This window comes from Nanorana parkeri, unplaced genomic scaffold, assembly GCF_000935625.1.
Source record: "Nanorana parkeri isolate BGI_ZX_2015 unplaced genomic scaffold, ASM93562v1 scaffold270, whole genome shotgun sequence".
Taxonomy (NCBI): domain Eukaryota; kingdom Metazoa; phylum Chordata; class Amphibia; order Anura; family Dicroglossidae; genus Nanorana; species Nanorana parkeri.
Genome location: NW_017306538.1, coordinates 1,478,068 through 1,492,360, shown reverse-complemented (window position 1 = coordinate 1,492,360; position 14,293 = coordinate 1,478,068). Strand labels below are relative to the sequence as shown.

Here is a 14,293-nt window from a genome sequence, read left to right as displayed (position 1 = left end):
GGGGGGGGGGGGGGTGCAAAAATGCACCTTCCAGCTGCGGTGGAGTAGGCCGGGACCCGGCAGCGGAGGAGAAGGCGGGGCCTGGTGGCGATGGAGGAAGAGGCCAGGCCCGGCGGTGGTGGAGGAGGAGGATGCAGTGCCCGCTGGCGGCCGAGGAGGAGGCAGGGCCCAGCGGTGGAGAAGGCTGCCAGGTAAGAGGTGTGCAGGGGTGTGAGTAGCCCACCTGATCTGTGTCCCACCCCTGCAGTCTGCGACCAAACTTTACCTTTATTCTGCATTGTTGCACAGTGTGTTGCTGGGATTTGCAGTCCTCTATAGCTTATGGTATTATTCTTAAGTGGCAAAACTACTAGGGTCTCAGCGGTTACAGATGTGACTGGGCCCTGGCACTCCACCATTGTCCTAAAATCATTAGTCTGCATTGTTTTAGAAAAACTGTCCCATGACACTTTAACAAAGTTATCGGTAATTGTATCTATGAGTACTTGAGGAAATGTATCCGTACCTGTACTCGGTCTAGAAAAAATGGTATCGGTAGATCTCTACTCCCGTCCGTGCCGGTACCGAGGTACAGACATGTAGTACTATTCATGGGAGGCAGAGTTAAATGACTACAAGTCTAAAAATGCACCTTCCAGCTGCGGTGGAGTAGGCCGGGACCCGGCAGCGGAGGAGAAGACGGGGCCTGGTGGCGATGGAGGAAGAGGCCAGGCCCGGCGGTGGTGGAGGAGGAGGATGCAGTGCCCAGCGGTGGAGAAGGCTGCCAGGTAAGAGGTGTGCAGGGGTGTGACTAGCCCACCTGAGACCCTGCAGAGTCCACCATAGAGAGTCTATGGTGGGCTCTGCAGGGTCACTATCAGGTGGGCTCTGCAAGCGGCGTAACTAGAAATCACAGGGCACCATACAAAATTTTGCTATGGGGCCATGTGATTTCTAGGTGCGCCCGTGCTCGCCTCTACAGCTTTTTTGTGATAGTTCTAGCCGACCGGTGACAATGAAACTGTCACAGGTCGGCTCAGTAGATCGGGAAGTGATCGAACACATATCGTGTGCGTTTCTTACCACAGACCTCTGCACTCTGTGCGTTACTTACTTCTGACTGAAGCACTCTGTGGCTTACCTCCTTCTGACCTCTGCACTCTGTACTTTACTTCCTTCTGACCTCTGCGCGTTACTTCCGTCTGACCTCTGCACTCTGTGCGTTACCTCCTTCTAACTGATGCAATCTGTACTTTACTTCCTTCTGAGAGATGGACTCCGTACTTTACTTCCTTCTGACCGATGCACTCCATGCGTTACTTCCATCTGCATGTGCGTCAGATGCTTCTGACCGATGCACTCTGTGCATTTCCTCCTGATCGGTGCACTCTGTGGGTTACCTTCTCCTGACCTCTGTACTCTGTATGTTTCTTACTACTGACCTCTGCACTCTGTGCGTTACTTACGACTGACCTCTGCACTCTGTGCAGATTTGGGGGGTCTTATTTTCTGGCAGTGCCCCTCCCAAGACTAGACTCTGGATCCGCCCCTGCCCTGGTTGAGAAAGAATGGTCTAGAGCAGGGGTCCCTAAATAGCAGACTGCGGTCCGGATCCGGACGAGCAGCGGTTCTATTCGGACAGCAATCGCCGACTAGGTCATGGCTGGCTGATAGTGGATGCACCGGGCCAATGAGGCTGGCGCATCCACAGGCAGCCATAACTCACTGCAGGTCCCTTTCCTCCTCAGTCATTGGCTGCTAGGACTGCAGCGTTCCTAGCAACCAATGGCATCACCCTTGTTCCCACTCAGCATTAAGAAAGAACTGAAGAGTATCATCTTCTGTCCTCCCTTGCGGCCCAAAGTTTGCCCCACCTCCTGGCTCCTCCCATCTCTGCTTTCTTGCTTCTCTCATCTCTGCCTTGCAGCCACTCTCAGCACTGACACCCTGCTCAGCGGGCTCCAGGATTAAGGTGACAACAGAATTTTAAAGGGACACTCTAGGGACAACTAGTGTAAGGGGGCACTCTGATGGGGACAATTACTTATTAGTTGTCCTCATCAGAGTGCCCTTTTACATTAGTTGCTGCCATCATGCCATGGGGGCATCTAATTTAAGAGGGCACTCCGATTGCAGCAACTAATGTAAGGGGGCACTCTGATGGTGGCAATTAGTTAAGGGGGCACTCTGATGGTGGCAATTAGTTAAGGGGGCACTCTGATGGTGGCAATTAGTTAAGGGGGCACTCTGATGGTGGCAATTAGTTAAGGGGGCACTCTGATGGGGACACCTAAGGTAAGGTGGCACCTAATCTAAGGGGGCTCTATGATGGGGAGAACCGATGTAAGGGGGCTCTATGATGGGGAGAACCGATGTAAGGGGCCACTCTGATGGGGAGAACCGATGTAAGGGGGCACTCTGATGGGGAGAACTGATGTATGGGGGCACTCTGATGGGGAGAACTGATGTATGGGGGCACTCTGAGGGGGAGAGCTGATGTAAGGGGGCACTCTGATGGGGAGAACTGATGTAAGGGGGCACTCTGATGGGGAGAACTGATGTAAGGGGGCACTCTGATGGGGAGAACTGATGTAAGGGGGCACTCTGATGGGGAGAACTGATGTAAGGGGCACTCTGTTGGGGAGAACTGATGTAAGGGGGCACTCTGATGGATGGTGTAAATGTTGTTAGTGGAGCCAGCCAGATGGTGTAAATGTTGTTAGTGGAGCCAGCCAGATGGTGTAAATGTTTTTAGTGGAGCCAGCCACGATGTGGTACAACCGCATCACACTGCGCTTTGACTATAGAACTTAATGAAATGTCACTTGTCAATAAAGTTCTAACAAAATCATTTTTTAAAAGTGGAATGTGCTGGGATTGGTGCATCAACACTCTGTCTAGGAAAACACACCGGCAGCTGTGCGTTGCAGTGTAGCTACTGGTATGAAAGCAGTCTAAATGGCGGGTCATGGTGCAGACATGGGCTGGGTTCTGTCCAGACCGCGATTCGGACCTTGGCTCAAAGAAAATTTTGGTCACCGGACCTCCTTGAATTTTAATTCACTACCTCTGGTTTGGAGGTATCCTCAGACAGAGTATGTTACAATAGTTAACTGTAAAAATAGAACATTTTCACATGTAAACATGCATATGTATGATAATTTAATACTGAATATTCAGATTCTTGTATAACCCCAGTTGTCAGTGTTTTTTTTTATTTTTAATTGCACTGTCCTAGCCCCAGCTCTAATAACAAATAACAAAAAAAAAACCTTGTTTAAATTTAGGTGCTAAATTGCATATTACTGGCATCACAACTTTAACCCACCCCAGGGCCGTAGATAATTTTTTTTCCTGGGGGGGGTTCAGCTTCCTCAAATTATAAGATTTTATCTAGCAGACACACCAAAGTTTGAAAAAAATATACTGGCCATATCATTCCTAAACCAATCCTTTACCCTGAGCAATACTGATTTTGTTGTTCAACACCATATGGATAAAAACCATGTTTTCAAAAGACTTATAATTGGTAAAAAATTCACACAAACCGCTTAGTTTACACTTATTGGGATTTTTTTAACCAAAAATATTTAGCAGAATACATTTTGGCCTAATTTTAGGAAGAAATTTTATTTTATTTGATATTTTGTATAACAAAAAGTTGAAAATATTTATTTCCCACAATTTTTTGTCTTTTTTCATTTATATAAAAAAATTTAATAAAAACCAGCGGCGATCAAATAGCACCAAAAGAAAGCTCTATTTGGGTAAAAAAATAGGCGCCCGTGGGAAAGTCTTCCATTAGCACCCCCACAAATCAATCCATAGTACAATGCTCTAGACAAACTGTTCCCTTGCCTATGTTTCCCCCTCCTGATCCACCTTCAAATCACCTCATTATCCAGTGCTGCTTTGTAATTGTCGGAGCCCCTTCTGGGCTTGTTTCAGTTTTCAAGGCATTGCCCCTTCTAATCGGTCATGGAGGAGAGACTTGAGTGAATTCAAGCCTACACTTCATGGTGGTTCAGGAGGGGTGCTGCCGCACCAAAAGAAGGGAGAACAGAAGCTGGTCTAAAGCCACTGACCCACTATGGAGACCCACCATATAGCAATATATTATATAGCAATGCAGAATACCACCAGCTATAGAGGACTATAAACCTCAGGAATACATTATATAGCAACGCAGAATAATATGAAGCTACGTACTCTGTGTTGCTCCAGGGTGGTGGCCTGATGTCTCAGGAGGGCTGTGCAGGGTCTCAGGATGGCTGTGTGGAGTCTCAGGACGGCTGTGCGGAGTCTCAGGAGGGCTGTGCTGAGTCTCAGAAGTAGAGCTGCAACAACTATTCGATTTAGTAGATTAAAATCGACGATGGAAAACGTCAAAGTTTTCCATTGTCGATTAGTCGGCTATCAATTCAATTGCCTGTTCGCGGCTCCACACACGAGCCGCACGCCCACACCGCCTAAGCTCCGCACGCTGAGGACATGCCTCTGCTCCTCTCCTCCCCGTGAGCTTCCTGACTAGCCGCTGCCCGCGCACAATCAAGGGCCCACGATTCAAAGTAAGTCACTCAGCAACAAGCGCAGGTCAGGATTCAGCCCATGTCTGGGCCGTGGGCCAGAAAGGAACAGGCAAAGGGCCAGATATGGCATGTGGGCCATAAAATGCCCAGGTCTGCCCTATAGGAATCCTGAGGGTGATAGATGAGTTTGAATATTTGATTCCCCAGACAGTCCTCATCGGCTATGTTCTGCTGCAGACTCCTGAAGTATATCACCCCCAGTGTTCCTATAGGGCAGACCTGGGCATGTGCTGCTATGACAGCTATGACAGCCATAAACTTTACATTATTACTGAAAGGAGGGAACACCACCACCATGGGGAGAATCTAAACCTTTTTAATGTTCCTGTTTGAAAAAATGGACAGGTTCTCTTTATGAGCCTGCCCTCCAGTACAGACTGTGGACTCTGGACATAGAACGAACTGGACTCTGGTCTTAGAATGCAGTAGGCCCGGTGCAGGCCTACATGATCCAAGAACGCGAGTCCTAGGATCGCACGGTCCTGCACAATGCAGGCCGCGATTGCCGTGCGGCCCCATTGATTTCAATGGGGTGACATCCGCACAGCAATCGCAGAAAAAAGGTAAACAATGCGCGGCTGTTTTAGCGCGATCCACCCGGCGCGACTAGGTTGCAATTAGAAAATAATGGCACACCTACAGCGCGATCGGTGCACGCTTAGGCGACTACTGACCGGCCGGAATCGTGCACGATTGACGTGCGGTGATGTGTCGTCTAGGTGTGCACAGACCCTTAGGAACACACTAGACTTGGGACATAGGAAAGCACTAGACTCTGGACTTTGCAACACAGTGGATACAAACAGGTTTCTGCACACGCACGCTAGTCTTTTAGATGCGTTTTTGGCTAAAAAAAAAAACATTTTTTTTTTAAAGTTTAAAATGGGCTTTCAGTGCGTTCCAGGCATTTTCATGTTTTTTTGATGCGTTTGCAGATCCAGAGCAGGTAAAATAGGGCCTGCTGCAGTTTTTTTCACCTGCTCTGGAACTGCACGCTGTGATGTGAACTGGAGCAAAAAATACCATTGGAATACATTGGACGCAGTTTTGCTCCGGTCTGCAACTGATCTGCTCTGCACCTGCTCCGCGCTTGGTGTGAACAAGGCCTTAAGTTCCATTACTTACGTTTTGCCATAGTATCTCCAGGGTAAATGTGACGATTGTAAACATCCATAATGTAAACCCTTTTATCATCAATAAAATCTCTTTCATGTCCATTTCCCTAGTGTCAACAAACATAAAATAAATCTCATAAAATAGTTGAGAAAAAACGAATGCGTATGCATATAATACAAGTTTAATCATTCTACATGACTGGGTCTGCAGCCCAAAACCTATAGTGACCTCAGAGCTCTATTTATCAGGCTGTCAGAAAGATTATATCAAATCTGTTCAATTTCTACCTTGTAAAGCCTCAGATAATTTAGAGATATTAGTCTTAACAACCTTAATGTGGGAATCGACACGGGCTAATTACTCTAGCGCAAAAGATGCATTTCTGTGACAACAAGGAAACAACCCGTGGCATCTTTCATCATCTGCAAAGTTTTAAAAAATGATTCTTATAACAACTTTTATTTTTCTAATAATTGGTGGAACTCTGTGTGGAGAATCACCTTTTAGTGAAATAGGTGAAGAGAAAGAAACACAGAATAAGAGTTTTTACTAGTTGCACAAACGGAAGTGGTAGTAGATTTCAATATAGCATAGTCACGGCCATCCCTATAATAAGGCAGCCTAAGGGATTTGCTTCAGGCGGCATCTCTTTGGGTCACCTGGGACCCTTAGGCTGCCGCCCCCTTTCCGGCTAGAGCATCCCAGGTTGCTAAGGGCTCTGGGCGGGATGTGCTGGAGGTAATGTGCACTGCCAGAGCCCCCCTCCTTCCCGATAACGATCACCACCAGCACCCTGCCCCCCCTCCCGGCCAGCACCAGCACCCTACCCTCCCTCCCAGCCTCAGGCGGCAAAAAGTCTAGGGATACCCCTGTGCACAGCTCAAAACTGTTTAAATACCCAAGCTAAAAAATATTTAGCTCAGATAATGGACAAAATAATGGGGATGGGGTAAAAATTGCAACTAAACTAAAGTTCAAGCCCAAATCAATTTTAGTTTTGGAAAAAGTAGGAAAGGGTTAAGCAGGCATGTCAAACTATTGTTTTATTTATGGCTCTCAGTTGGTTTAAGAATTTACCGTAGATCTAAACCCAATCATTAAAACCTCATATAAGTTTTCACATGCTAATGTTATTTCAAAAGTTGTTCTCAATCTTTTCAAATCCTCAAATCTGCAGCTTTCATAAAAAATATTCATGGTACATTTGTCACACAGTACTGCTCCTGCATTATCACTCACAGAGCAAGTGAATGTAGACAGGAAGTTGCTGAAAAAAGATATATAGCAATGGTTTATGATAAAGTGATTTAGCTTACTATATGTGATTTAATTAGGGTTTAGATCTACTTGAGATTGATAACGTTGATGAAGGCTGTGCTCTCTTCTATATTGTTTCAGCTAAATTAAATGTTATGATTTCACATATGCAATTGTAACAATAACCAATATTTTTTTTTTTTAATTAAGTAGAATGTGGTTCTTAGAGGACATTGAACGGAGTTAATCAAAAGCTGTACATAGGAACCAATGAGCTTCTCGCTTTCATTTTATATTCTTAACTGAACAAACTGAGGAGAGAAGCTGATTGGTTGATATGCACAGCTGCTCCAATTTTTGATAAATACCTGCCATTATGTAGTCCCTTGAAGATTTATTCCACTCAAAACATTCCACTGTTTTATTTGAGTTTGGCATGGTTATGTTAGAATCCCTGTCAGATTAACATGCCTGTGTTAGAATTTCTGTCAGGTTATTATTATTGCCATGCTCAGCGAGAACAGACAGTAGCTATTAGAACACAGACAATAGCTATTAGTAGCTATTAGCTAACCCTCCACACTCTACCAATAAAAAATGTTTTCTTGCTGCCTTTGTCCCAACAGTAGAGATTCTTCTTATTTCCAGTCTTAATAACACAACATATAGGGCAGAAAAATATTGCTGATCTGGACAAGAATAACAAAAAATCTTGACAGAAGTGCTTACCAGTAATAGTAATAATAGTAATCCCAACCTGCAAACTTATTTCAGGAAAGTGGTTTCATCGGCCACTTTTTACTTTTCTTTTTTATATAGACACCCTGGCAAAAAAAACCTAAAAAACATCCTTCCTGTCCTCAGATTAATACCTTAATATCACTAGCCCCAACCTCTTCAAAACCTTCAGAGCAGCAGAATTCTTTTTTGTACCGGCCCCATCTGCACACCCCCTTCCCGTAGAGTTCTATAGGCCTGCCAACCTATACAGTGGGTGGTTTGCTGACAGGTTTTTAGATGTCTATGTGTGGTAAACAACTGGTACAATGTGGGACTACTAAAAGGAAGTAAACCATTGGGTCTATATATCAATATTTTCAAGATTCACCTAACTTTCACCCAAGATCAAGACATTTTTAAATGAGTGTGAACGTTGTGGGAATCTTAAGTGAAAAAACTGATAAACAGGCATCTATGTGTGATAAATTATCTTCCCTCTGAATCAGATTTTTACCTCTTATACTATTTATACCACATATACCTTATATAAGTGTTTAGAATGCTTGTAAATATAGGTGGTAACCCTTTTATATAAATAACAATGTATTTAGTGTTTAATAGCCTTTAATGATGGCACTATTATTATCTCCTAGATTAAGATTCTATAAGGTTAGGAATAGTTTAGTACCTGATGAGCATCCAGGTCTATAATTGTTGCCTTCGATATTCCTTCAACACGTTCAAATAAGAACTAAAAAAACAAAACAAATATACTATTTGTTATATATAATATAATATATTTGATAAAGCATGTTAACATTAGCATGGTATGAATCTATCCACAGAAATCCTAGAAAAATATTAAAAATCGCAGCATTCATTATAATAAAATGTGTGTGATTGTACATCAGAGAAAACTTTTCTAATTCATACATCACATTTTGCTCCCTAAATTCGACAGACTGCAGACCTGCTAAGGTTTCATTGATGTGTTTATACAGAATAATGTTTTCAGCTCCAACACATGTAATAGGTGCCTTGGCTTTATGTGATATGTAGTATAACCTGTGGAGCCGTGTTTGGCGGCAGACGGATATCAAAGCCGAGCGCCCAAGGTTTTTCCTTCTTCCTTTTGTCTCCCAATGATACGACTTATGCTACTTGAATCTTGATGTGAATTGTCTGAATCCCTTTAAAAATGTTAATAAAAACTGATTCAACACTAAATTTGCCAGACTGTAAAGGCACAGGTGGCCTTAAGCAGAACTCCAGGATCAATAGTTCTGCATTCCAGAATAGCTCTTCCTCCGATATTCTAGACTCTAATAAAAGTTTTATTAAATTTTATTGCCTGTAACGTAAAAATGAAACTATGACAGCTGCTCTGATCCATTTAAAACTAGAAAAAAAAAGGGAAAGGTGCACATGGGCAGAGTAATAAACAAAACAGTACAAAAAAAAGTTCCTGCAGCATACTTTCAAGCTAGCCAAGAGCTGGTCTGATAATTCCCAGATGGACAGTGAGTGTAACCAATAAGCTGCAGTCACTGTTTGGGTATTCTGATAGTGGCATACCCATCGCTGTGGGGGGCTGTTTAGCGTGGATGGGGGAATCAAGCAGTTAGTATATGGGCAGCTTTAGGGACCAAAGCTGTTAAGCTGATTTAAGATGGAATAAAATTGTGCCACGTGCACCTACTTGCATTGTATCCACATCTCAAAACTAGATTATAGGTACATTAACTATCAAATGTTTCTATGAGCTAAATAGGATATTTCAGTTGTGGGTCTGCAAAGAAAACTGGAACAAGCACTGTCAGTTTTTTAAACTTTCAAACTTCCCGCCGGTTCCGCCCCCCTGCGACATGGCCGCTCACAAGGGACGGAACCCGGAAGTCGGCAGTGGCCGGAGGACACAGCGGGGATCGCGGACAAGTTAAGTCCTACGCTGTATTCCCGAGTGTGGCTTGGGGTTACCGCTTTGTCGACCATGAGCCACACTCGGGAATACCAATGGATACGCGCGAAAAAATGCCCCAAAGAAGCTCCTGTACTTGTTTGGGCTTAGGGCGTTTTTCTGCGCGTTTCCACGGGCTGAAATACGCCCAGGTGGGAACCATGCCCATAGGGATTCATGGGATTTCACTTGCTGAGCATTTTTCAGCGCTTCGATCAGCGCTGAAAAACGCCCAGGTGTGAACCCAGCCTTAGAGAACAAAATAATCTTACATTGGTGGCAGACTGGCCACTATACTATAGCTATGTCAGTTTAAACCCAATCCTAAAAACCACCTTAAAATATGTTTTACAAAACTAAAATATGTAGAAAATATTCATTGACTTCTACTATGTTCAAATAATGCCACAAATAAATGTATATTGTAGATGAAGATCTGTCTATACTTTAAACATTTATAACTGCATACAATGTTTTATTTAATATTTTTCTAGCCTCAGTTACTTAGTTAGCCTCATCTGTTGCAGAAACATTGCATGAATGGAGTGTCCTGGTGACCAAAGGCTGGCCAATTATGTCGATAAAATGTTTTTTGTCTATGGTTAAAAAGCTTCAGACCCCATTCAAACTGAGCGATTTGTAGCACGACTTCTGCTCAAATATCGCTCACAAATCGCTCAATGTAGCTTGTACAATGCATTTCAATGGAGCTGTTCACATCTTACAGCTCAATGTTGCCTGTAGCTTGTAGCTCAAGCTTGTTGCTCGAACACGACCTATTTTTCCAGCGGATTTTGTGTGATTTGGCCCCAATAGACTTTGATAGACTGCCAAAAGAAGCGCTACATAGTGCGACAATATGTGCACTGTAGCTCAGTGTAGCTCAGCTCAAATCAGGGCTGAAAAAGCTGATGTAGCTCAGTGTGAATAGGGTCTTAGGCTAGGTTCACACCTAGGCGATTCAGATGCTGAGCTGTTTTCACGATTTTCAATGCACAGAGATGTCTATGGGACCCGAACCGCGTGACAACCGCCCACAAATAGCTCCTGCACCTTTTCGCGTGACTGGTGATTTGGTCCGCGCGACAAACTGCAAAGATGTGAACAGCCTCCATTGACTTCAATTGGAATCTGTGTTTTGCGCGATACCGCGCGACTCAAACCGCGAGATAAATCGTCTATGTGTGCACCGGCATAGCCAACTTCAAAGCCCATCTACAGCCAAAATCTTTTCTTCTGGTTTTCAATACAGGGGGAAAGACTCAAAACTCCTCACTTCCTATCCTGGTGCCACCAGGACAAGAAATGAGAAGTACAGGTTTCACCAGGATAGAAAGACATGGATGTTCTAACCCCTTTCCATACCATTAAATAACAATAACTGTGTTTTTGTTGATTTGTGTGTCCCTGTTAGAGAGATGTGCCTTCACTTCCTCTCTTTGGGATACCCTATTAGCAGAAGAAGAAGGTAAATCTGCCTTATGGGGAAACAGAGAGCAATATAAATCAGAAGTTCTAACCTGTCACTACTCTGAAAAACGGAAACATTTTTGGAGTTGGACTTTAGGTGACCACATTTTTACAAGTTTTCTGCATTATAAACACATGACTGCTGAAATGGTTTACTTAATAAATAACTGGCTTTGGACCAAACCATTCTCATATGCTCCTACAGCTATTTCAGAATAGGGAATATATTATTTCTAATTGTACCTTAATAGCTAATGTTATATCAGCATATGCACAAAATCCTCCACCTTTATCGCCAGAACAATGATGAAAGCCTCCACCTTATAACAAAAAAACAAACAAACCACAGGATTAGTATTACATCAAACATTATTTATAAAGAGGGGAGATTTTTTCTGGGTGTATTAACTAGATTGGTAAAATAGCAAACAAAGTAAGCGAGGGAAGGAGATATACATTATGGTTGATTAGGGTTAACTCAGGGATAACAAGAGATAAATAGAAACATGTTATTGCGAATATTAAAAATAATTTGTTGACACCCCTTTAAACTGCACATAAAAAAACTAGTATAAATACATAGAAACAATAATATTGCTACAATGTACTTATTAATGAAGCTGGCAAACACCGTTGCACCCTATACAGTATTGTGCGTCTACCCTCCTGCAGCAGAGACTGGGGATCATTCTGGTTATTTTGCTGTGTACAGCAATTGCAGCAGGAGATGAGGATAAGGGTGTACGAGGTAAACCCAAGGTATTTAGATTAGGTTTTTTAAGGAATGCCTTGTATCAATGTTTCAGTGCAAAAAACTTGACAGCCACTATCAAAATTAAACCAGCCCTAATGGTCCATTCACACCATCATGTGGTAATGCACGGTAAAGCGTGTTACTGCAACACAAAACAAAAAGCATGGTGCATTGCGTTGAAGTGCTATTCTTTTTACATGGCACCACAACTTCTACAGCAAGCACCTGCACTACAGTGCACCACAAAGTATGATGTACACTGCATTGCTGTGAAAAAAATTAGAGCAGGAGCAGTTTCTACTTGTTGTTCTTGGGAATTAACAGTAGCCAAAAATGATTTTTTTTTCATTTTGTATAGAGTATGGGAGGGTCATAACTCTTGTCAGTTTTTCTTGTGTCTCATTGGGGAGAATTCCCTCCACTTCCTGTCCGGTGGACTCAACAGGAAGTGAGAGGAAATCCCTCCAAAGAGAGGGAAATCCCTGGTGGTTTGCAGGGTTACCAAAGCTAACATTCACCATGCCGGCCGAAAGGGTGTCGACAATGGCACCCACTGTGCAAACTTCGGCTGGTTTTTGAAGATCTGGACGAAATTCGCATAATGTATAGGCAGCTTTAGAGTTCACTCACATCACTCACTCCTGATTGGCATTGTTTTCTCACTGGCTGAACCACAAAACTCCATCACCAACAATCAAGATTTTCAGCATTTCATTTCAGCACAAGAGAGAACACTTTTACTGGGGGGCAGCTGCATTCAAGTGATTTTTACCTCCAGGCATGGTGTCACCACCAGCAGAACTGTCATTGTGACATGGGCCTTAGACCAACATACTACACAGATTAACATAGGGGCGGATGGAGCCCTCACTGACCTCCTGGAGCCCGCACTGACCACCTGGAGCCCGCACTGACCACCTGAGAGGCCGCATTGACCACCTAGAGCCCTCACTGACCACCTGGAGCCCGCACTGACCACCTGCGAAGCTGCACTGACCACCTGGAGCCCTCATTTACCACCTGAGAGCCCGCACTGACCACCTGGAGCCCGCACTGACCACAAGAGAGCAGCAGTGACCCAATTGGAGCCTAAACAGCCTCCTGAGAACATGCACAACCCCCCTGAAATGCCGCACAGCTCTCCAGAGACCATGGAGATATCAGACCATGAACCCAGAGCAACACATAGTACTTAGCTTTATATTATTCCGCATTGCTGTATAAAGTATTGCTGGGATTTGTAGTCCTCTATAGCTGATGGTATTATTCTGCAGTGCTTTACAATGTATTGTTGGAATTTGTAGTCCTCTATAGTTGGTGGTATTCTGCATTGCTCTGTAATGCATTACTGGGATTTCTAGTCCTTCATAGTTGGCAGTATTTTGCATTGCTGTATAATGTATGGCTAAGATTTGTAGTCCCTCTACAGCTCAATCAGTCAATGGCAGATCTACCAGGGTTGCAGCTGCAATGGGGCCCTGGCGCTCCACCACTGACTCCAATCTGTAGGGAGACTAGAAATCACAGCCCGGACAGGAGGAAGAGGGCCCGGGTGACCGTCACCATTTCCATATAAAGGCCCCCCATAATCCTCAGGACCAGGGCTGTGATGCTTCTAATCCAGCCCTGACTGCACACTGTGAATTTGTGATATGTGAATGAAATGTGATTCTCTAACCAGATAAATAATACCTTGAAATGAAAGTATTATACTTGCCAACATTAATTGCCCATCCTCTTTCAATGGCTAGTTTTCCAGCCTGAAAGAAAGCATACAGGTAGATGTAAGTCTGTATGTTGGACTGAGGTATAAATACAGTTAAATCATTGGTGTTTAAACCAATTCTTGTGGCAAAAAGGACAAACAAATTCAGTGAAGTACAAAGAATGTACTACTGTAGACAACTGTCCCCTTTCTGGGGTGGGGGGAACGGGAAGGAAGCCATCAAAGGGTACTTTGAGACTCTGAAGCTGCTGTTCTCCAAACTGTCTGCAATGCTTTATAATTTTCCAAAGATCATAGGGAATATGTTTCAGCTATGATAAGACCTAAAATATTAGTTATGGGGAGATGACAGTTATTCCTTCTGGTAGTTTAAAATATGAACTACACGCGGATGCAAAATCGTATGTCTTGGCCTTATAGACCTACCTAGGGACCTACGAAATAGTTACATGGACCCTGACCATAGTAGCCATGTGGTGTTTGGACTTACTGCAAAGGACCCTTTGTCGGCTTGTTCCCCAATCGAGGTGACAGTTTTCTAGGCCATAATTCTACAGGGGATTAGTTAGCAGATAGGTTTTAATTTCTTCAATCTCCAGGACCAAGCTTTTTATTTCAATTCTAAATTCTGAACATTTGTCCAAACTACTGACCACTGAATTAAGAAAATATCTGTAAAATCATCTTACTTCTGTATTTAATCTTACATCACCTATGCCCATTAA

The 14,293-nt window shown here is 43.6% G+C and overlaps 1 protein-coding gene across 1 annotated transcript in view; it reads right to left on the bottom strand.

Annotated features, from left to right (window-relative positions):
• HDAC11 (histone deacetylase 11) overlaps positions 1-14,293 on the bottom strand; it is a 29,884-nt gene that overhangs the window by 6,504 nt on the left and 9,087 nt on the right. The window contains exons 5-8 of the mRNA XM_018557177.1: positions 13,560-13,602; positions 11,332-11,408; positions 8,350-8,412; positions 5,694-5,790 (exon numbers count right to left, since the gene is read on the bottom strand). Of these exons, the coding sequence (XP_018412679.1) occupies positions 5,694-5,790; positions 8,350-8,412; positions 11,332-11,408; positions 13,560-13,602 (280 nt within the window). The remainder of the gene's footprint in view (positions 1-5,693; positions 5,791-8,349; positions 8,413-11,331; positions 11,409-13,559; positions 13,603-14,293) is intronic.